This window comes from Panthera pardus, unplaced genomic scaffold, assembly GCF_024362965.1.
Source record: "Panthera pardus isolate Hobbes unplaced genomic scaffold, ASM2436296v1 HiC_scaffold_10, whole genome shotgun sequence".
NCBI lineage: Eukaryota > Metazoa > Chordata > Mammalia > Carnivora > Felidae > Panthera > Panthera pardus.
Window position 1 is genome coordinate 62021518 of NW_026526655.1, and position 24889 is coordinate 62046406.

A 24889-nucleotide genomic window follows, 5' to 3' on the forward strand; every position below is an offset into this window, starting at 1 on the left:
TCATTCAAAAGATCTAGGCACCCCTATGTTTATTGCAGCATTATTTACAATCGCTAAGATATGAAAGCAACCTAAGCAGTTGTTGATAGACAGATGGATAAAGAAGTAGTATATATACGCGACAGACTATTAGCCATAACAAGGGATGAGATCTTGTTATTTGTGACAACATGGATAGACCTGGAGGGGTATTATGCTATGTGAAGTAAGTCAGAGAAAGAGATACTGTGTGATTTCACTTACATGGGGAATCTAAGAAACAAAACAGATGAACAAATGAACAAATAAACATACAAACAAAACCCAGAAACAGACTCATTGATATAGGAAAAAAAAACTGGTACCTGCCAGAGGGGAGTGGGGTGGGGAGGTGGGAGAAATAGGTGAAGGGGATTGGGAGATAACAGACTTCCAGTTTTAAATAACAAATCACCAGAGATGAAAACTTAAGTACAGTAAATTTAGTCAATAACAAGGTTGCATAGTGACAGATGGTAACTATGTTTATAGTGGTAAGCACTGCACGATACATAGAAGTGTTGAATCACTATATTGTGTACCTATACTATACTTCAAAACAAAAATATTTATATTAGAATAATGTTAAAATCTATATATTCTAGATATTTAAAATTTTTTAACGTTTATTCATTTTTTAAAATTTTTTATTAAAATTTTTTTTTTAATGTTTATTTATTTTTGAGACAGAGAGACAGAGCATGAACAGGGGAGGGTCAGAGAGAGAGGGAGACACAGAATCTGAAGCAGGCTCCAGGCTCTGAGCTGTCAGCGCAGAGCCCGACGCAGGGCTTGAACTCACGGACTGCGAGATCATGACCTGAGCCGAAGTCAGACGCTTAACCGACTGAGCCACCCAGGCGCCCCTAATGTTTATTCATTTTTGAGAGAGAGAGTGAGAGAGCACAAGTGTGCAAGTGGGGGAGGGGCAGAGAGAGAGAGAGAGAGAGAGAGAGGGAGACACAGAATCTGAAGCAGGCTCCAGGCTCTGAGCTGTCAGCACAGAGCCCAATGTGGGGCTTGAACTCACAAACCACGAGATCATGTCCTGTGCCAAAGTCAGATGCTTAACTGACTCAGCCACCCAGGAGCCCCATATTCTAGATATTTTTTAAACAATAAAGTTCACTTGTGTTTCTTTTGCTCTGTCTACATATACATTTCTTTGGGGTGAACATCTGAGAAAAAAAATCAAGGCTCATTTTTTTTTTTTTTTTAAAAGTAAAGTTTAACTATTTAACTTTTCCTATTTTTTTCCCTCGTAAAAAAAATTTCTGAGATCTTTAAATGCCTCCTTTCATTATTTTATCTCTGTAAAACGTGGGTATTAAAATTCTCCCCTTTATCACTCTGAAAACGATTTTTCTCTATTTCCTCCAGTTAATTTTTCTAAAAATCTGGGAACTCCCATTGTACTATTTGCCAAGTATTTTAAAGTAAAAAAAAAATGTTGAGAACATCTGTTCTAGGGAAAAGGTCTTGTAGGGTTTTTTTTTTTTTTTTTTTTTTTTTTTTTTTTTACCTCACACAGCAATCTTACACATTGTTTTGCATAGAGGAGTTGCTCCAAAGCTGTTTGCTGTATTGAATCATATTGAGTATTATAATATATGGTATAACATTATTATAATAGGACTAGCCCAAACTGGAGTGAAAAAAATCAGAGTTTATGGTATAAGAAAAGTGATTAATCATGTGTAACAACAGAATTGAAATTTTCTTGTCAGATACGTTAGTATAACTTAAGTGAAGTCCCTCCATTCATTTAAGTGCATTACTGGATGTCCACTCTGTGCCAGGCACTACCCTAGGCTCTGTGCCCACAAAAATAGACAAGACAAGATCCTTCCTCTATAATCACTCACAGCCTAGTGGAGGCGGCCAACCAGAGACTGGGAAGTTACTAAACCACAGGACGTGGACTGTGTATGGCAGGTCCAAATTTTCTGTCCCTCTAACTCCTTTCTATTTACTGCTAAGGTGATGGGAGTAAAGAAGCAAAAGCTTTATCAGCATAATAATTAGCAAGAGAGGGGTCCATCTGCCTTATAGAAAGACTTAGGCTTGCCCCCTAAATACAAAAATTTATCCTGACCTAGGAGATCTTGAGTGCACTCCTTTAGGATGGGGGCACTCTGCAGTGGAACCCTGACTCTGAAGAGATGCCTGGAGGGTCTCTCAGGAAGGAGGTGGATGCCAGAGAGAGGTGAGGTAGAAACAGAGTCCTGGATTTTCACAGGGGCAGATTTTGCATGGATGGACACAGCAGGAAAAATAAATGTCAGTATTCATGATTGGCTAATGGCAAGGTTGTCTGTTACCCCCCTAGACGTTGAGGTCTTCGTTACTCCCACGAACGATGGTTACTGCTATAGTGAAGATGTGCTCAGTGTCCCACAGCTACGAAAAATTGCCCCACTCAGGCTGCACTGCAGATGTGGGGAGGGCAATGGAGGTATGAGAAAATGGTTGGGAATATGAAAATTGTTCAGCAAGGCTCAGACATGCACCATGTGTCCAAAGAAGCTGACCCGTTGCAGTGCTTTCTTATGAAATGACAATCAGTCAACTACCATGATTGTTCTTACCCTCCGCAGACTTGGTGGGGGGGGCGGGCAGGAAGTACAGCTCAGTGCTGAGCAGAAGATGCTCCTTTTGAGGATGAGGAATAAAAGAAAGGGCAGCCTGGGTTGTCTTCCTCAGGAACGGAGTCCACAGGTGACAAAGATTTATAATACTCATCTTCCCCATCAAGCACTTTGATTTGGCTGCAACAAAGAAAAGAGTTTTCAGGAAAAAGAGAAAACAAATGCTGCAGTCATCACCCAGGCAGCTAACGCTGCATGAGTACTGGGAACAGGGCTGGGTCCCACCCCCGGAAGGGAAGGACAACTTAGGGTACCTCAGCGTGACCCAGAACTCAGGAACTGACTCTGATCCACAAAGCCTTTGCCTCTGGGTCACAGACTGATAAAGGGCTGAATTTAGTGGCGTCTGGAGGTTGTGATCATATTACAACTTTTCTGTCCGAATTTACTTGTCTGTCCCTGTTTGGTTCCTAGATGAGAAAGTTCCCCTCCTGCCCTCCTCCAGTTCTCAAATTAATACCAGTTAGCTATGTCACTGTATTCTCGGTCAAGATACTAACAATCAAATGGGCCACAAACTCCTTAGTGTCCTGTGTCTAACCACAGGGGGAAATTTTCCTCTGTGTATCTTTAAGGCCCAGGGGTAGGGTGATGTGGGAAGTGGCCTGTTTGCACTGTGTGGAATGCTCTCATCTGTGAGAGAGTTTTATACAATCTGCTATGACTGCAATTAGGAGGAAACTACAACTTCCTGGGATAATTATGAGAAATAACATTTGCCTTTAGGTGGCAATTTCAGCCTTTTTGGACAGAATAGACTCAAGTTTTATATAGCTGCTACTGTGAAAAGTAGTTTCCAGTGTCAATAATAGTGGTGATATCCCCATTTGCATATTTTTAGAAGCTCTTCTGGAAAGTTTTGCATTTTCTGTAATATCACAAAGGACCCCTTCTGTTTACAGTTGCTTAGAACTAAGAAGACAGATATTTACCCAAGTTTTCTTGGCTTCCTTTTGCTCCCTTGATATTCTAGAGTTCCCTGTGGAGAGGGCCAAGAACACACAGTCAAAGCAAAGCAGCAAGTCGTTAATTTTTAATTCAAAGTGATTTTGTGTTGAATGCAAGCAGATGCTGATAATATCAGAAGTCACAGCATAATTTTTTTGATCAAAGGGCTCAAGTGAGCCTGATGAAGCATGCATCTTGCTCGTCTTTGATAAACCACATCAATTATTCACCGTGAAGGCAGACATCCTGACATGAAAGCAACAGATAAAGAGCCTAAGCACATGTTCAAGAAGAGAGCATAAGAGAGTGGGGGTGGGGCTGGAGGGGCTGGAACAGGTATTAATAACAGAATTATTAACTGGAAACAAAGCCAGTGAAACAGCTTTATGGCCACTTTGAACTCACATTTAACTGGTTATAGTACATGGTGTCCTCAGGGCTACTCAACATTTTGGGCTGCTGACATCTTCGGCGAGGTGTTCGCTGCTTCTGTACAAGACCATTTTCTGAAACTGCTACAAGACAGCAAAACTTTACTGTAAACCATCTAAGGTATTGGGAAAATTAGGTAAAAATCGCTCTTCACATAAATGCACTTAGTGGAAACTGTGTCTCATTTTAATGGGCATGTTGGAGCTCTGCTAATATTGGCAGAAATGTCATCCTAAAACACATACACACACATAGGAATTGCTAAGTGTAAACAAGGGCCACTATCTGTAACTTTGCCTTCATCTCTCTTATCTAAATCAGAAGTCAAGAGTGACAGAAAGCAAATTGGTTTGTCCATGCTGGTGAAGTAGAGGTTGGGGGCCAGCCTTTGTAGAGCACAGAGTCCTATCTTCATGGGATAACTCAGGACAATGAAGGCAATCCGGGATAGTTTGCACCACATCTTACAGTGAGGGTTCAAAGACATCTGGAGCACACACCCTCTTGGGTAGATGAGAAGCAAACCTTTTGGTGGGATACGTTTTGGAGGGAAAATGGCTTGAGCTAGTATTTACTGAAATGCTTTGAACAATACCATTGATCCATGCAATCTCTGGAGATAGCGTAAAGGAGAAGGGGAAAAGATAATTGCATGATTTCACAGAGCAGCCTCTCTGTGTTAGCCCCGATTTCAGAACCCTGGACCAAGAGTGAACTGGAGTTTAAGAAACCACGTGTCCAATGAAGTCATGATTTATTTCCCTTCCAAGCAGATGATTTTTGTGGAATCTGCTGTCCTTTTGGCACTATATCTGAATCAGGATTTAGCAGTTTTAACTTCTTGCCAACACACACACACACACACACACACACACACACACACACACACACACCAGAGCTGCCACACAATACTGTTTATGAATGTTACAGTCCAGAGAAGAGTTCTCACTTTCCTGGACCGAGTGTGTATCATATTCATAAAACAGGGTTGTAGATTTGTACCTGGAATCATAGTTTGACTTCACTGGAGGTTCTTACTATTTAGGGAAACTCTGGGGGAATTTTCTAAGTGAAGAATGACTTAGCAAGGACCATTATGAATAGCAAATTATCAGTTCCCTAAGTATGAAGTTTCACACCTTTACTGTTCTTGAACTGGAACCTATCTATATTGGCCAAGACTATTAGAACCATACAAGGATTTAGGAACTATTTATTCTAAATGCCTATTTTTTTTATTTTTTTTTTGGAAAAGAAAACAGGCCCACAAGTGTTGAATGACTCATCCTAGATGAAATGGGAGAGTGAGGACCTAACCCTAGACTCTTACCTCCTGTTCTGGAAGCATTCTTTTTAAAACTATAGCATACTGTCCTTCTTAACAAGAAACTTTTTTTGTAAGCTGAGATCTAAGTAAAAGTAAGCTCCATTGTGCTATGTTGCTTGCAGAAGGTTCTAGTAGCCATTAAAGATATCCCTGTACACATCTTCAGGAAGTCTGTGTAGAGGGCAGGACTCCAGTATCTTGGGCTGGCATCATCCTCAGAGTATAAGGAATCCAGAATTGATATGGGTTCTTTCTGATACTTCCAACATACCTACCGCCTGCTTGGTTTGTGAAGTCCATATGCTGTAATATGGTAGGACACAGGTGCCCTGTCTCATCTCCTCTGATTTATAGATTAATGAACAGAAGTGTATAGAGTTAAAGTTGCTGGTGTGAACATGCACTAGAGATCTGACATCTATTCTCCCTTAGACTTCTTAACGTTATGGGAATTCCAACCTTGGAAACTCGAAAGACTGATCTTAAATAGTTTCTGAGTTCAGCTGGAGTTCAGCCCAGTTCAGCTGGACTTCATATAGTGTTTACATTTAATCAGAAACTTTTATTTATATTCTCAACTGGGGATACTTAAGATGTGGTTCGCAAATTTTGTTCTCGATGAATTTGCTATTCCATGGGTGGGTATTCTTTTCCTGATTTTTAGAACTTAGGAATTAAGTTATTGGGCATAATTTTCACAATTTTAGCATTTCTCCCATAAATTAAAAAAAAATCTGTTGGTGTCTGATGGTATCTATACTATACTAGAATCTAGTATAAGCTGGTGTCGGATTTAGCATTAAATTTTAATTTTAATTATTTTAACTTAAATATCTCCATGTCTCACAATGTTTTACAGAGTGCCATAACTTACAAGAGTTTTGCCATTGGAACAAATTTGAGTATCACTGGTGTGTGATCAATAATAAGAAACCAAATAAATATTTGGGAAATGAATCATTATTTAATAAATGCTGTTGAATGGGGCACCTGGATGGCTCTGTTGGTTAAACTTCCAACTTCAGCTCCTCAGATCATGACCTCACAGCTCATAGGTTTGAGCCCTGCATCAGGCTCTGTGCTGACAGTTCAGAGCCTGGAGCCTGCTTTGGATTCTATGTCTCCCTCTCTCTCTGACCCTTCCCCCCTCACACTCTTGTTTCTCTCTCTCGAAAATAAATAAAATGTTAAAAAAAAATAAATGCTGTTGGAACAATTTGATAGTAATATACAAAAAGTATAACTTAAATATAGACCTTATAAGGTTTATCCTATATGTAAGGTACTTTGCTGGACATTGTGGGGAAAACAAAGAAAAATAAGACAAGGTCCCTGCCTTCAGTCTAGTAGACAGCATTGAGTCTTAAGAGGTTAAGAGACTTGTCATAAATTAGTGCTGCTGGGCTCAAGTTAGTGTTAAAAATTTTTTAAATCTTTTACTTTTCTCAATATGCTTTTTGATTCTTACAGGCCACAATAAATTCCAGATGAGTTATATAGTTAAACATTTTAAATATTCCTATAAAAACCTTAAAGGGAAATGAAATAGACTATTTTAACTGTGGAAGAAAATATTAATGACAAAGATGGGTCCAATTAGAGTAAAATATTCTATATGATAGACAGTAACAAAACTAAGATGAAAGGAAGTGCAATAGAAAGATAAAAACAAATTTAAAAATATATACACACAAAAGTCTACTATCCATAATGTGGAAAGGCTGAGGTGAGAAAAAGATGGAGAAAAAATCATATATGTTGAAATATACAATGAAATGAGATAGTGAAAAATGTTTAGCCATCTGGACAAAGAGCTTCAACTAAAACAACTACCACTGCCTTTCTATTAATTAGGATAAATAAAAGATCAAAAGACAATGTGGGAGTGGCCCCACATACACAGATGAATCCATAGGCTCCACCCCTCCTGACGTCCAACTTGATGATAGATAGTGAAAGCTAAGCAACTTGTGCCGACAAACGTGTCCCAAGGACGTCAACCAGAGGAAGAAAAAAAGACAATTTGTACAATGGTGTAAGATTTTTTTTTTTTTTTGCATTGGAAAAAGGCTAGAAAGATGATAAATATTTAATAGTTGAGGAGAAGTTAACTGTGAGATATGAATGTTGGTGTCATACCACGAAGGCACAACAAGGATAAATTTAAGGTATGCTGTTGATAGATGAAAATTCAAAATTCAGGAAAAGAAGCAAATATAAAACAGCATATAGGACATTGATGAAATCTAAATGTTTATGTACATTGAGAAGTTTTTTTTTCCTTTAAAAATTAAAAAAAATCAATAAGGCATGTAGAGCAAAATTATTCTTTGATTCAGTAGACAAAGAAACTATAGCTAAGAAAGATAAATCTGGAAGTGACAGAGTCGAAGCCACAACCCCTGTCTTTTGAGCCAATCCGTTTGCTTACAGGAGACATAAAACAATCTGGCAATTACCTAGTTCATTTGATTAGTTTATGTAGACAAAATAGGCAATTCAAGTTTGAAGGTAAACATTAGTATATGAGTTATTTGAAGACAATGTTAGTATTCTGAAAGTGGCCTATTCTTACTTCACATAAGCATTTGTAAACCAAGCCAAACTCTCCAGTTTGTAATCCTCTGGAGGCTACCTCCCCATAAAGCTTTTCGAAAGTATATCACGTCATGAGTACTATTTAACATAGGTCTCTTTCCCCTTCAAGAATCCCTGCACCTTCTTTTCCCCTTGCACCTTTTGATTTCATATTTGAGACCCTGAACACACCTTTCTCTTCTGAGCTGACACAGAACTTTGTCATAAACAGGAGATATGCCTGTCATAAAATGGAAGAAATGTAAATGACACCTCAGTGAGGAGCGCTGGGACAGGCATACTTCTCTCTCTAACCCCAAATCACCACACTCTGCGGCTGCACAACTGGCTGAGTCCTTGGTGAGAGACAAACAGCTGAATTCAGTTGATGGCTTCGTTACATAACTTCAAACAACTGGTTTGGAAATTTCATATTCCAGTTCTTTTTATCGAACATGCAGGTATATCCAAGCTAGAGTTGCCAGATCAAATACAGAACACCCAATTAAATTTGAATTTCAGATAAACAACCAATACTTTTTTTAATCTACTAAAATCCTGTGCGATATTCAGGACACACTTGTATTAAATTAAAAAGTGATCAGTTATTCATTTGAAATTCAAATCTAGCTGGGTATTCTGTAGTTTTTGTTGTTGTTAAATCTGGCAACCCTAATTCACAAGCACAATTTCAAGTCGCAAACAAGGCGTTTTGTTCCCTCCTAGGGTCTCAGAGATGAAGAAGGAAACTATTTCCTCTGCTCTAATTGACTTGCTGAGTTACAGCTATTTTGGCTACAAATGCTCTTCTCTACACTGTCCCCTAACACTTAGGGTTTCACTTTTTATCACCCATTACAGATGTGCCATTCTGATCCATTTCCTAGCAGGATCGTAGTGAGGGAAAGACAACCACAGTGAAGGCAGGATGGGGCATACAGCCCAAATATTTCCCTGCTTAGTGGGACAGTATGAACTCTGGGCCCCCATGGAATGGACAGGTAATGGGCAGGGTTCCTGGGAGGAGAGAGAGAGAGAGCACACCAGGAGAACCATGGTCATATGCACCCTTCCTGTGGGCCCTCAGCAGGCAGGAATATGTTCTGAGTGGCAAGACTGCCAATCTATCTGATTGCCATTTTGTGGATGAGCCTTTCCTAGGGTCATTTGCCAAGTAAAACATCTCCTTGAAGCAAATAGTGTTCAGTGTTCTAGATTTACAGATGGCAAATCCCACGTGGGGTTACTAGATATTTCCCTGAGGCACAAAACAGAATTAAGAGTTATGCAATTCATTTACAGACTTCTGTCAACTCTGCATAAAGGGAGGTACATCATTTCTGTGACCAAAGTTCTCAGGGCAACTGGAGGTGACAGTAGCCTAGCTGTCAGCTGGATTATCTTTCTCCTCAATGATAGCCGACCATGCTGCATGGCACCCCGGTGACACTTAATGAAACAGCTTCCAATGAGATGACTTGGCTTTTCTGGCTCTGTGCCTCTTCACTTACCATTTCATTTTTATGTATCAAATCTTGTTTTACAAAGTAGCTTTTTATTTATTTCATCTCATTTTGGGAAGGACAACTAACCCCAAAGAGATAACAAAGGCATAAGGAGATTAAGAGATCACATAGCAGTTAGAGACAAAGTCCAACTGAGAATTCAGGTTTCCGAATGTCCTCACCAATGATCATTTTCTTTACATTACACAAGTGGTTCAGTTTTTAGAAATACTGGTGCCCAGATCAGGACCTAGGCATGGATATTAAAAAAAAAATCTCCTTGGATAGTTCTAATGTACAGCCAGGGTTGAGAGCCACTATACTAGACCATACTAAATCTTTCCTTAACAATAAGAACCACATTGGCAGGAAGCCTGCGATAATCTGCACTACCTTAAAAACGCAGTCTAGGGAAGAATCTTCCCAATGTGTTGTAAACCACTTGCTCCTGATATACCCTGAGGCATAGGCTATTTCAGGGATGCTCAGAGTCTTGACAGGGAATAGGAGGGAAGATATTATGCCCTGGGAACTCAGATTTTCAAATTTAAGTCACAACACGGGGCTGATAAATCTCTGTGGTTCAGCCCCTTCCTTATATATCTAAGGGGTGTGAACCCAGGGAGCTTGGGCCCCTCTGCTGGTCTCCCTTCAGAGCCAGGGCTAGAACTCAGGTCTTTTGGTTCAAAATCCCAAAGCCTAGGCCATGGCGTTTACTACAATGCTTGTTCTTTTACTGAGACATTCTTATAAGTTTTCACCTCACCATGTCTAACTTCAGGAGGGACTAAGGAATTCAGTGGGTTTTTGTAAAACATACGCACAACCAGAAAGAGAGATTTTCTCCTGGGGTGCATGTAATTCAGATCTTCCTTTCTAAGATGAAAGGAAAGCTACAAATTTTCCCAGTTGCCATGTTATGTCATGAACAATCTTCTTCAAAATTGCAGAATTGCTACAAAGAAAATATCCCTGAGTTAAATTAGTGCCTGTGGAAGATGGTGGAGTTATAAATTGTCTGTGTGGAATTTTCTCCTTACTCGTTAGGGAAGTAGTAATAACTTCCCCTAAAACTATTTTATAGCTCAGGGCTTGGCATACATTTAACAAATAATGAATGAATAAATGAATGAATGAATAAATGAATGAATGAAATGGTGACCATTCACTACTCTTGTCAAGATTTATTCCATCTGTGTGGCCCCCTCTTTGGTTCTGTCAATCAGGATATTATTGCCAAGGCTTCCAATAGGAAGAGGGCCTTTCCTATCTTGGGACACCTCTGGGGAGACTAATCTACAAAGGAGGGAGATGAAGTCAGCATCTTAAAAACAAAGTTGATTAGTATTTTTTTCCTTTAATATCCTTTCAATACTTTTCTAGGACTATGCATTCACTTTTCTTAACCAAAAATCCCGTCACTTATTTGCTACTGCTTTTTCCCCTCACTTAACAGTAAAGTCATAAGTATTTTCCGTGATATTAACCTACCTTAAAAATAGTATACTTCGGGGCACCTGGGTGGCTCAGTCAGTTGAGCATCTGACTCTTGATTTCAGCTCAGGTCATGATCCCAGGGCAATGGAATCAAGTCCCAAGTTGAGCTCCAGGCTGAGCATGGAGCCTGCTTGGGATTCTCTCTCTCTGCCCCTCTCTTCTGCTTGTGCACACACCCTTTCTCTCTCAAATAAAAATAAAAAATAAAACAAAAATAGTATATTTCATTTACAGTTATATTTTTTTAAGATTTGATTTTTTAAGTTACCTCTACACCCAACATGGGGCTCAAACTTGTAACCCTGATATCAAGAGTCACATGCTCTATCAACTGAGCAAGCCAGGTGCCCCTAGAATTACATTTTTAAAGTAATAGATAAACATGATGTTCAAATAAATTAAGCAATGAAAAGTCCATCTTTTTGCCCACCCCATGTTCCCTTCCCCTAAATAGTAGGAAATCCTGGAACAAGTTTTTGTCTTCCAGATTGGTCTAAATGGCATCATTTCTAATGGTTGTATGGTATTTTATTTAATGGGTGATACATGATAAACTTATATAATTTCCCATACTGGGCATGGAAGTTGATTCCAGTTTTTTTTGATAAGTAATGTTTTGAGGAACATCTCAGAATGTGATCTTTGATAATCCACATTGTTTTCTTGAGATAAATTCCTAGAGGTTGAATTACTGGCCAAAAAGTATACGTATTAAAAAAATTTTTTTAATGTTAATTTATTTTTTGAGAGAGAGAGGGAGACAGAGTGTGAGCAGGGGAGGGGCAGAGAGAGAGGGAGACACAGAATCTGAAGCAGGCTCCAGGCTCTGAGCTGTCAGCACAGAGCATGATGTGGGACTCAAACTCACTACCGGTGACATCGTCATCTGAGCTGAAGTCAGACACTCAATTGACTGAGCCACCCAGGTGCCCCAAGAGATTATACATTTCTAAAGGTCCTCACCAGCATGGGAGAGCATCTTTAAGAAAAAGTCTGATAATTCAATAGGTGAAAAATGGCACATCATTTGTGTTTGGATTTCATTTCATTGATTACTTGAGCAGATGAGTGTCTGTCTTCCCCCCCCCCCCCCATGTTTATTACCAATAGTGTTTCAGGATTCCTCTTGCGCTGGAAGCAGCAACAAAGTTCATAGGTCCTGCCTGACCTAAAATGGGTGGAACAAGTTGTTGTCTGTCTGTTGTGACGGCATGATAGTTGAGAGTTCCCACTTGCTAACAGGTCTGGAGATGCCTCTTTTTACAATTAGTCTGCTGTAGGAAAGCATTTCTCAAACTTCTGTCATCATCCACCTCTTAAACATTTTTTGCTATATTCAAGACACCTGTACTATTTATTCTTCATGTAGTATTTTTAAAATCAAAATTTTTTTTACTTAAATATATTTCTTTAAGAATGAAACTTTATTCACTGCTGTACTAAATAGAAAGCCAGGGTCATATGCCATAAATAGAAGTAAACCATAAAGTGGGGCGCCTGGGTGGCTCAGTCAGTTAAGCCTCTGACTTCAGCTCAGGTCATGATCTTGTGGTCAGTGACTTCGAGCCCTACATTAGGCTCTGTGCTGACAGCTCAGAGCTTGGAGCCTGTTTCAGATTCTGTCTATCTCTCTCTCTCTCTCTCTGCTCCTCCCCCTCTTGTACTCTGTCTCTTTCTCTAAAAAAAAAAGGAGTAAACCATAAAGTAAATATAATGAAAACAGAACAGTACTATCATACGTGAGTTAGATTCTGTTTCCCACAGAATGTTCTGGGCCTCTTTAAAGGTTTGTTAAAAAGAGAGGAATTTAAGACATATTAATACAGCTACGATTTTCTCCTAAATATGAAGACTTTAAACTGAGAATTGAGTAGCTTTCTTTTACATGACTCAGTGTTAAAAGGAGTAGCTTTCTTTTACATGACTCAGTGTTATTTAAGGTCACGTCCACACACTATTTAAAACTGACCTGGAGATAACCAGAGGCCCATGTCCCACACTTTGGAGAAATAACAGTGTCGTGAAAGAAAAATAAAAACAGTGGGTTTAGAAAAACTGGAGTATGAATCCCACCTCCAGCACTTATTGGAGGTCTGAACCTGGTGATGACGATCACCCAGTCAAGGTTGTAGTGAAGATGACAGAAGATATATGCAGTGGGAAAACCTGGCAGACAAGGCAGAGCAGGGGTCCCTCAGGGGTCACCATAATTCTTGTTATATGAGAGTGGTCCTTGACTTTGGCTGCACATTAGCAGCATCTGAAGAACTTACAAAAAAATACAGATGACTTGGCCTCACCCCTGGATGTCCTAATTCGGTTAGTCAGGGGTAGGGCTCTGGCATAACTGCTTTTAAAAACAGCCCCACCACCTGTCCGCTTCCAGATGATTTTAACTTGTAGCAGGGCTGGAAAACCTAACGACTTAACCCTTTCCTGAAAGCTTAGGTTGACTGTGCAGATTAGCTAGCTGCCATCTTAAAAAGCTGGCATCGGGTCAGAGAAGTTTCAGTTGGGCAGAAGAAATTCTGGGAAGGGGATGCAGCTACAGTAGGGCTCCCAGCCTTGTCAGGTATTTGCTTTGTGCTGGAAGCTGCATCACATGGCTTGAGCTCCAAGCGGACACTAATTTCCCTGGGCGCTGGGAAAATCATTTCTCTTACTCCAAGAGAACAATTCTGCTGACCACGGGAACATTATCTCTGGTTTCCAGAGGTATGATGTCGCGCAGTGCTCTTCTGCAGGTTTCGGTATGAATGAATGACAAAGCTGAAAAGCCATTCTGACCTACTAAACTCCTTTTAAATCAATCATAAATGTAGGACAAGAACTCTGGGGTGTCAGGAGGGTTGGGACTAGTAAAAAAAATGCTTGAAAGGCACAAGCTTAGCATCAGCAATGGGTTGCTATTGGTGTCTTTCCTTTTGTTTTACTTTGCATACTACTAACGATGTTTGCATCTTGTCCCATCTCTCTGCTTTTAGGAATTTTAAAACTGTTTATCTGAGGTCTCACAATATGCCCTTCCAGCCAGATGTCTTCATGTGGGGATGGCTGACTTCATCTGTACTGTCCCTGACAATGGCTGTTCCCTAACTTTGGCCTTGTGGGTAAGGGGGTAGGAATTAAGGCCAAAATGGCCACCCAAACTCTGCCCAGTAGAAAAGAGCATTAATTCAGCTTTTTCAAAAGTGTCAACATGAAAAAAAATCTAAGACCTGGATCTGATGCTTAGCAGACCTACAATAGCAGGCAGCAGGCTGGGAGATGTCATTTCTGGAGCTCCTAATGAGATGCAAATCACCTAGTGAACTACTCCGGAGCTGGGAAACAATGTCCTGGGTAAAAGCAGATAAAAATGGAATGAAAGAATGTCTTTGAAGATTGGAACGACATTTTAAATGCTTGAGGATATGGGACACCAGATAGTGCTGGTTTTAGTAAACTAATTGTGACTGGGTCTTTGATTCCTTGTGGCAGAGGATCCTGGGGCATTCATCCCCAGCTCTTTCTTGCTCTCTAAGTTGGAGACCTGGTCCCAGTTCTTGCTGTTAGTGTGCAAAGGGGAGGTCAGCTATTGTGAAACCAACACCGGACTTGGGGTCGGAAGGCCTGGGCATAGTTCAATTTCTGGAACTTACTGGTATGTGACCTGGGTGAATTGCTTCCTTTTCTGGCTGCCACATTTTATCTAACATAGTGATTTTTCGACAAAGGGTGGTGGTGCAGCACATCACACATGTTCTGTTATCCTTGAAGTCATACTCCTTCCCAGAATGTGAGTGCCTGTATGTAGTGAGAGATGAGCCTGATGAGACTTTCTTGCATGAAACCAGTGTGAAAGCAGGAAAAGAGAGAGAACCATTAGCCAAGAGGTTCTTTAAAGTCTCTTCCAACTTTAAGATGCTATGATTGCAGAGTTCCAGCCACTCATCTTCAAAATGGACATAAATGCTGTTGACCCTATTGGCCTTGTTGGAATTTAAAGAAGACCAATCAAAATGCAATCAGGCTTTAGGGAGAAAACTTCTCCATCACTATACCAGAACTTCATCGTAATAGGATTCATTCAATTAAAGAGGAAGGCTGCACAAGGGGGTGTTCATCCAAACCCCTTTCTTGGTCACTTGGTTACTGATGGACTAAAAGACCACATTTAATCTCACCCAGCCTTCCCAGCTGTGAGCAAAAACTGTAATGTACAGGTGAATACTGTGCAGCTGTACAAATACTCGCCCAGGTTCACAAATTCTAAAACCTTTTTTCATGTAGAGAGCAGTCATTAGTATGACTGACTTGGTTTGGGGGAGATTATATGCACAAATGATTGGCGTGTGTGCATGTGTGTATGTGTGTCACAGAGAGGGAAAGAGAGAGAGGGAGGGAGGGAGAGAGACATTGTAAAGAACGTATATAATAGACCAAATGAAATGAAATGTGATTTTTGTTTGCATTAAACTAATGAGATGCAAAAGTGAAATCAATGCAGTATTAGTGGTAAAAAATTAGATTACTCTGGTTCTTTCAGTTTTAATCTCCAAAAGCCAATAAAATAGGAAGTATCTGAGGGAAATAAAGTTCAAAAGAAAATAACTACATTGGGTTACTGTCCCATTTTATGCTTCACTTTGGAAAAAGTTGCCTTAGTACACTGTTAATTAAATTTGGTCCAACTATCCAGTACACCTTTAAGATTTATAAAAATAGTGAGACACAAAGGTCTCAGTTCTCGCTCAGATTAAGAGTTTAGACTGCAGTTCTTCGAGGTCATACAGAACTACTAAATTTCTTTGTCTTGTTTCTTATAATCTGATGTGAACTTAACAAAATCCGTTATGGAAACTATACACGGATGGATGACCTATCACACCCCCCTCTTCCTCTATTCTCATGGGAAGTGATCTTGTCATGAGGAGGTCATAAGAGACCTGAGTCTCTCCATGGGACTCAGAATCTCTCAACAAATTAATGTCATCAACCTTTTTTCCACTTAAATCCTACTTCTCTGAGTTCATTTGACCAGTATAGCTATAGGCACATTCTGGCATGTCACGAAAAAAAATAAATAAGCCAAGCTTAACAAAGTAAATACTTACAGCTATTATCAGCATAACAAAGTAAATACTTACAGCTATTATCAGCATAACTGAAAATAGGTATCTCTTGTGTTAGACAGTGATTTAGGCCTTGACAACAAAATTAATCACCAGGCTTGTCTGTAGTGATTTTGTATACTGACACATTTGAGCTGACAGTTTCAGTGCAATTTAATTTTAAGTTTCCAAGCTAATATGTTTCAGGGGATCCATAACAGCAGTTCTCAACCCTTGGACCCTAAAGAAACACTTTTACAGGGACTCTGTTATCTTGGCTTAGTCCAATAAAATATTCATGATCAGAAACCTGGTAGCATTTATCTGACAATATAGAGAGAATCATATGAACAGGAGCTTTCCACTGGAGTGATCTTGGACATCCGTGATGGTGCCGGGAAATGCGCCACTACCTCCGAAAGGGCGGGAGGTCCTGGCTGACTTGGCACCTTCTCACTTCCAGCTCTCACTGCCTCTCACCCTGCATGAGCTGGGAACCCAGCAGAGTGGGGTTAAATGGGTTGGGGAGCCAGTCCAGCTGGGGGTCATTAGCAATCAAGGACCAGCATTAAAGGCAGCAGGAGACTAAGGGTCTCTGACAGGCTTGGCTCCATGTACCATCTGGAAAGAAAGAGGCTGTTGAAGCTGGATTAAAAAAAAAAGAAAAAAAAAAAAAAGAACTTCATGGAGACCCCTTCTTGGAGATACAAACATGAACAGTGATGTTTTTCAAAGTGAGTCCATTGTTTTTGAGAGTTGGGCCAGGAAACCAAATTTTCAGGTCAATCTCTGGCCATAATGACAATTCACTGGTGCCTGGGTTGGGACCAGCCCAGGAATTCTAATGGTTTGATAATGGCTAGTAATCAGAACATCCATGCTGGATAATGAGGGAATGGGCATGTTTGTGAAGCCTAAAGTGTGGAGGCAGGCCTCATACCAAACACTTAGCGGAATTCTACACACTGTAGTATGATCTGTGACTAAAAAGAGAAAACCAGACAGCTTTACTTAGGGTGTGCCCAATATTGATTATTTAAGATGTAATTTTTGAAACAATGAAAATTTAAAAACAAGCTGGGACTCACTTTCTCAGGTCATTCTAAGACAATCTGTACAAAGAGGTGTTAGTCATAGACACCACATGTTGCATATACTTGGTCACTGACTTGACTTACATTATTCATTAAGTTGCTTCTCTTTTTTTCCTTTTATTTATTTATTTAAAAAATTTGTTTAACATTTATTTAATTTTGAAAGAGAGAACAAGTAGGGGAGGGACAGAGAGAGAGAGAGAGAGGGAGACACAGAATCTGAAGGAGGCTCCGGGCTCTGAGCTGTCAGCACAGGGCTCGATGTGGGGCTTAACTCACGAACCATGAGATCATGACCTGAGCCAAAGTCAGACGCTTAACCGACTGAGCCACCCAGGTGCCCCTCTTTTTTCCTTTTAGACTTTTGGGTGTCCCTCCTCCTTAACTATAAATATGTAAAAAAGAAAAAAATATTTAAAATACAGTATTTTATTTCTTTTGATCATAGATTGTTAGACTTACAGAATAAAGACAAGTTACAATGTGATCTTTAAGATGTATTACAATACTAATTTAGAATGAGCTGCTAATCTCATTGTAAGAATCACTAATATCATATTATAGTTGAATTCATAAGAGGAATTTTCATTCTAGCTCATTATTGTGTACTTCTAACAGAAATCTTCAGAATACCGTTAGTTCTGATTACAAAGCAGCCAGAGCAAGGAAAAAGACTCAGGCTGTTTTTGTTTTTAGATGGTGAATACACTTTCCTGATATTGTTAAGAATGAATGGTAGCTGAAATTATCCTCATAAAGCCTTTGGCAAGGTCCTAGATGCCTAGTCTGCGGAAAAAGTAACTGGGAAGATCTAGGACACTGTACTCTCTCAGATTCAGGGGAGTGGGGGGTCAGATAACATTGGTTTCTGATTCAGATAGTGGACATCATTTGGAGAACAAATCAAGTGGTCAATGACCAACAGAAACATACAATTCTGAGAGTTGAATCTCATTTCTAATCATCCTATCCTAAACTTTGGATAAATTTATATCCATATTGGCCGGCCTGGCAGAGATAGTGTTTTAAACACATTTTTAAAGTTTATTTTTTTATTTTGAGAGAGAGTAAGAGTGTGAGCATGTGGGCGTGGGCATGGGAGGGGCAGAGAGAGAGGGAGAGAGAGAGAATCCCAAGAAGGCTCCATACTCAGTGCAGAGTCCAACACGGGGCTCGATCCCATGAACTGTGAGATCATGACCTGAGTCAAAATCAAGATTGGGACGCTTAACTGACTGAGCCACCCAGGCGACCCCAGAGATAGTGTTTTAATGAAAGCTCCAGTCACAAAAAACAGAGTTTAAAAAGATACATCCAAGTCCCCAGAGAGAGAACCTTGCAAGCAAACGCATGGATGAATCTTGTTCTTAAAGTTCTGTAGTTAGGGTCATGCTAATTTTGATAGTTCTTCTGAAAGCTTTTAGTTTTCCTAGGTATATAAGTGTGACTATGTGCATGTGACTTTTAAATAATGGAAACCCAGTACTGATTAGAGTTATGGGTCCCTGGGAATGGATATGGCAGGTTTCTTTTGAATAGTTTGACAAAAATACCCAAACCTGATGCCTACTGCCCAATCTCACACTAAAACTTCATAAAAGATTTATATGCTGATTTAGTATGGAAGACAGTTTTAACTTACTCAGGTTACCCACCTAAGAAGCAGAGAGTAGAACCCAGGATTCATTGGGCACCAAAGCCCATGCCCCTTTTGTTATGGCCTATTGCTCCCCTACACTCTACTGGTGGGAGAGGTAGAAGAGTCAGGGGACTGAAGCGAGTGGGGAGAGCTTGAAATAGATGCAGAATGGAATGAGGGTGGGTCTTGGTCTGGGACTAGTATTTGGGGTATATTATAGGCCCAGCTAGTGTTGGAGACGATTATTTTGTGAGTGGTACAAGACTGCCTAGGCAGGTAGGCTTTTCAGCAATAACTCTTAGCAGTGCAAGTATAATGCAGAGGAAGAAGGATTAATCTGAAGCTTGGGTGTTCCACATGGTGGGTGGAAGGACCTAGTGTTTGTCAGAGTAACTGAACTCTAGTCTAGGCTGAAGGCAGGTGGAGGGGAAGCCAGCAGAACCTGGGAGACAGTGGAAGAACAGCTAAGGTAAGGGTGAGAGAGGTGGAAGGAGAGGCTGTGGTCCTATGGGGAGCGGCTCTTGATGGGTCAATGCAGCCATGGAAGTACATGCCTGGGTGGAAAATACATGAAGGTCATTGGCATGAAGGAGTAGGGAGCAGTAAAGTTTAGGAGATGGGTAGATGGGATGGCTGCGAAAAAAAATCTCTCTAGTTGGTGGTGAGATTTGGGAATGGAGAAGATGATAAATTAAACACTCACACATTCATTGAATGTAAAATGACCAGGATAAGGTGAGCAAACAACAGGAACAGAGGATGATCGAAGGGAGTGTAGATAGCAATGGCAAGTTAGCAGGACATGGATGCCACCCCTGACCCCTCCCCCACCCCAAGATCCTGCTGATGGGGCTCCACTGAAGACTTCAGGGGAAATGGTGGCCCGCAGAATGGATAAGTCAGAGGAGAGGAAACCCAGGAAGCAGTGAGATAAGCAATGACAGCATAGGGGACTAGAGTGGCCTAAGTTTTAGGCAGTAGCCAGTGGTAACCTGCATGCAAGGCAGGCTGGAGAAAGTCAGCCTAAAGTATCACATGGAATAACCTCTGTTGTGAAGTTCCATCAGTGCCAGTGTGAACTCAGATCCCTGGGCAGGCACGGAAGCTAAGTGCCAGCAGGCTAAATGGTTCAGTGCTCCAAACCACTGGTGCAATGTTATTTTCATGCTCCTGGAAAGTAAATACTGAGTATGGAAGTGAGATTAATAGAGTTTGATTTATTGCTGATAGACTAGTTGGTGGGAGTTTCAAAAAAATGGGGGTGAGGGTAGAAGAAGTCCAGGTGCATGGGGAGAGAGTCCAGACCTTGGCCTTTTCTTTCCCATTACCAGATTAATCTCCTCTGGCTGCCCTGAGTTGTGGCCCCTGGTCCCAACTGCTCTGTGGACTTCTACCCTTGGTAAAGTGAGAAGAAAGACATCAGGTGCTCATGTCATGCTCTGCTAAGAAAGGGTTGTGGTGTCCTTATGTATTATGGAAATTAACAATCTCTCTCACTCATTTCACAAACACGGGGTCTTCCTTGTCAACAGTGCCTGTCATATGTCTTGGTGTTGTGGGATGAGCTCAAATACCAGTTGTCATACTGTACCCAGAATCATGACTCCCTCGTAATCCCTGGCTCCATTGGTGAGTGTGGGTCAGCGTGTCTTTTTCTCCCTGATGGTGAAATCTGTCCCTTATTGCTTATTCAATTCTATTCAGGGCCTATTCTGTGCCAGGCCCTGGGCATGTGGCAGTCAACAAAGATCTCTGCTCTCAAGGAACTCACCAGTTGGTGGTGGTGGGGGGTGGTGGTGGTGGAACATAATAAACAATAAGCATAATGAATAATATGGTATATGTTAGAAAGTTATGCAGATTGTTAACAACAAAATAATAGGGCAGGGCACATGACTAGTCCATTGTCCTTAAGGTCCCAAGCACTGGTACTGCTGGGCTTCCTTTCCCAAGGTCTGATGACACCCCCACAAACCCTCAGATGCAAATACACACCATAGGTGACCCTCTCTCTCCCAAACTTCACCTGGCCATTCATATGCTCTTCCTTGTAAAATTTTTGGTTCATGGCGGGGGGAGGGTGGACCAAAGTTGTAGGAGGTGACAGAGAACATGATGCATTGGCATCTATGCTAACTGGCAGAAGTGCCGCTTTGTAGGGAGGGAGTGGCTTAGTCAAGACTTTCTTTCCTGTCCAGGTGTCCAGGGAAGGTGTCACCCAGGAACCCATGCTGTTACATGGGTGGGACTCAGTACCCATGAGACCGGCCTCAAGATCCACTAGGATACTAACAACAACATATTTTTGTACTCTTCAAGAAGGATTCTTGGGCTAATGAGGAAATGAAATGAGATTCACAAAAACCAATTCATGAAATTTGAAATGTGCCCATTTTGATGGAGGCCCACAGAGGAAGAAAAAAAATCCTGCTTCAATCTCTACATTCTCTGTAGCAATGCAAAATAAGTCCATAGGCCCCTCATTGAAGCTACAGGGAGGGAGAATTTGACACGTTTCCTACAAACAAGGGAAGGTAGATAGAAGTTAAATGTGCTACACCCAAGGTTACTATTTTCAAAGATTTAGAAGATTTTCTTGCTGGTCTCTTTAGTGTACCTTCTTTTATTTATTTTACTGAATGCAGTAGGAGGAGGCTTTTCAATTCTGCCTTGTCCTCTCCCACCCCTAAAGAAGGGAGCCCTCAAAGAGGAAATACTGAACTACTCCTGATTCCATTTCTAATCTGCAGAATTCTCATAGGTCCCAATGTCCTCGACACTCCCGTTTTGTGCAAATAAAGTTTTGCTGCAACACATGTTATCCCGAGAGCAAGTTGATGGGGATTCCATTTTGCTAAGTGCCTCTGGCCCTTGTCCTTAAAAACTAAACAAGCAACGCATAATCACTTAAGACATATCACTTGTTGATAGAATCTTTCTTTAAACAAGATTCCCCAATCATGGGTTAAATGCACTGCTTCTATGCAATGCTATGTAAGTAATTTTGAGACAGAATGCTTTTAATCAGCCAAATCTCTGCTTCATAAGGATCTAGGTGGTGCCTCGTCTAGTTGCCAACACGGCTGACCTGCTAATTCTACCCATTCCAGAACGTGGTTGTTTGTAGTCCTGATGAATTTGCCATGCTGTTAGCTGGGGTTAATCTGCGAGTCCTGCGTGAAGGTTAGTAAAGTGCAAGCCATGCTTATCCTGCTCCTAAAAGGCAAATAGACTCAGTGACTCTTTCTGACCTCCCGGATCTGCAGCTACTTGCTTCAGAGACTTTAGTCTCTTTTCTGTTATAATACAGCTTTGAAGAGTATACTTCCAACTCTGTCTCCTTGTACTGAGAATTATATAAACTGGCTTCACAATATATAAATTGCTCTATAATTAGAGCAGGCATCTCATATCAAAATATGCAATTCAGATTTTATCTACTACCGAAATGCAAAATTCTCAAGAGTGCTGAGTTATGAAATTATTCAAACACAGAAATTAGCATTTTAAAAGTTCTCAACTGATAAAAAAGAAAGTACTATACTCTGCTTCTTTTCCCTGTGTATAACTTGGTAATAGTAAGTAATAGGATATTTAGAGCCAATACATTCCATGAAGTAGAACGATACTTAAAGATGGGGCAAGAGGTAAAAAGAACATTTTAATTTACTTGACAGAGCTACCATAGCTGCAAAAAGGAATGTATGTAGGTGTCTCATTTCTGTTAGTCAAGACCCCCAGGGAATTTTTGTTTAGAACTTGATAGAAAATTACTGATCACCTGAGAAAGGGCAATAATTTTGTCAAAAGCAGTCAGACTTGCTGTAAAGTCACAGAGATCTCTGTCTTGGTCTCCCCTTCTGAAAATTAGCTACATTTAGCAACTGAACATGATGAATATAATGGAAAAAAAATTCTCCAGGTGGACGGTTTTGTCCTAACATCTCTTCCCCTCTGATTTGGTTAGAGAGCCTCCTCTTTCCTGTGGGGAACACATTCGAGGTATTTGCATGTGGCTGATCTCCCCTCCTTTCTCCCATCCCCAAGTCAGGCTGAACATGTGGCCCAGGCCTGGCCCGGCAGAGATCCCCTTTCCCATCCACACTGATCCATTCAAGGGTGGGCACACAAACAAGGCAGGGCTGAAGTTCCTCTAAGAGATCTGAGATAAGGGCACTGGAAGAGAGAGTGTACACTTTGTCCCTTGGGACCATGAGATAGAATCAGGGCTGTCAGCGGCCATTTTACCAACACTGAAAACTAATAGTCCCAAATGGGTGAGAGATGGAGAGGGAGAGAGAGGAGGGAAGAAGGGAGAGAGTGGGGGTGGCGGGGGTGGGGGAGGCACAATGACATTGTTTGAATTCCAATAAATACATTTTGGCCTAAGTTAGTTTGAGATGGGTTTCTGGTTCTCATATTTAAATGAGTCCTCCCATGCTTTTTACGAATGAGTAACTTACATAGTTATTGCCCTTCCTGATAATCATTAGCTTTGACACTCCACACCTGTACCCAGTGAGGAGCACACTGGGGTCTTTTGCCTAAGCCTCTCAGACGGGTCTAGTGTATCATGGATTGGTCATTAGGTCCTTTTGAGCCATTAAAAATTAGTATGTGGCTATTCATGAAGGAGTCCCCACTTGTATGGCGTGTGCGTGCATGTGTATGGCACTTCATTACTTTAATATTAGCTAGAGGTAAAACAAGCTAAGTGTGTCAGTGTAATTTGTGAGACATCCATTTCTTATTAATGAAGTAAACAGAGGCAATTGTGAGGAAGCATGAGTGAGGAACCCTGCAAGCACGTGGGCGATTTCCCACCTACATCAGACGAAACATGAAAGAGCAACTCTTAATTACAACCAAATATTAGCTCTGGCTCCTGGGAACTCATCATCCCATCTCAAGGTCTATATTTATGAAAATTTAAGCAATGTCTTAAAACATGTTAATTTGTTCTTTGTTTATTTCTTTCCCTGACAGATTAATTTATTCCAAGGGACTTTGGTTCTCAAGCGCTAATATATTGATCGGGCCCATGTACGACATAGCTAATAGCCTGGGGAGGAGATTTTGGTGGAAAACAAAAGTCTTTCTTGTACTTTTCCTTAGGTAATTAACTTTTTATTTGTGGGCCCTGGAATGCTTCCAGTTTCCTCTGGATTTGCATCTCTGACTTTCAGATCAATGGTTGATTTCATGAGAAAGAGGCTGGAAGCACTGAAAAAAAAATTACACTTCAGGCTTGAATGAGCCAGTCAGAGCACACTGAGGCCAGAAGAAAAGTTATGTGTTTTTTTCTACTGGGTGATCTCTTTCTAAGAGCTTCCATGTGAAGGACATTTAGACAGTCATAAGAATCTGAAGTGTGAGAAATACTGTTTATCATTTATGGAAACTTCTCTTGGTGACTTTTGGATCCTTCGGTCTTGTATAATCCCACTGGAAACTCAAAGCAATGCCCACAAAGTGCCATCCTTTTAATGTCTATTACTTGATGCTCAGTCATTTTGTAGCCCACAAAATGTACTGAGAAGTTGTGTAACTTACACACTATATGTATCTGTATCTTGCAGAAAGAGAGAGTACATAGCAAGTAAGAAATGAAATTAGCCCAGAACCTATATGTTCCCAGACAACCTGATGCTTATAAGTATTCATATCATTAGACTAAGTAGAATAGAAAGCCTCTGGAAATACACCTGTCCCCCAAATTGGCAACTCCTTAAACATCCTTGGATTTTGTCTATAGTTTAAATTTTTAAAAAAATGTTTATTGATTTTTGAGAGGGAGAGAGACACAGAGTGTGAGACGGGGAGGGGCAGAGAGAGAGGGAGATGCAAAATCTGAAGCAGGCTCTGGGCTCCGAGCTGTCAGTACAGAGCCTGATGCATGGCTCGAACTCATGAACTGTGAGATGATGACCTGAGCCAAAGTTGGATGCTTAACTGACTGAGCCACCCAGGCACCCCTGTCTATAGGTAGTTTTAAAGGTGTACAAGTTTAAAGCAGTATATCGGGGGTGCCTGGCGGCTCAGTTGGTGGAGTATGCAACACTTGATCTTGGGATTGAGGTTTTGAGCCCCACATTGGATGGAGACGTTACT

General features: G+C 40.8%; 1 protein-coding gene across 1 annotated transcript in view; it reads right to left on the reverse strand.

Annotated features, from left to right (window-relative positions):
- Positions 1 to 2718: 2718 nt before the first annotated feature.
- MYO3B (myosin IIIB) overlaps positions 2719 to 24889 on the reverse strand; it is a 213292-nt gene continuing 191121 nt past the window's right edge. Inside the window, exons 14-16 of the mRNA XM_053901857.1 lie at positions 4020 to 4126; positions 3599 to 3645; positions 2719 to 2786 (exon numbers count right to left, since the gene is read on the reverse strand). Coding sequence (XP_053757832.1) covers positions 4054 to 4126 — 73 coding nt within the window. The 3' untranslated portion in view covers positions 2719 to 2786; positions 3599 to 3645; positions 4020 to 4053. The remainder of the gene's footprint in view (positions 2787 to 3598; positions 3646 to 4019; positions 4127 to 24889) is intronic.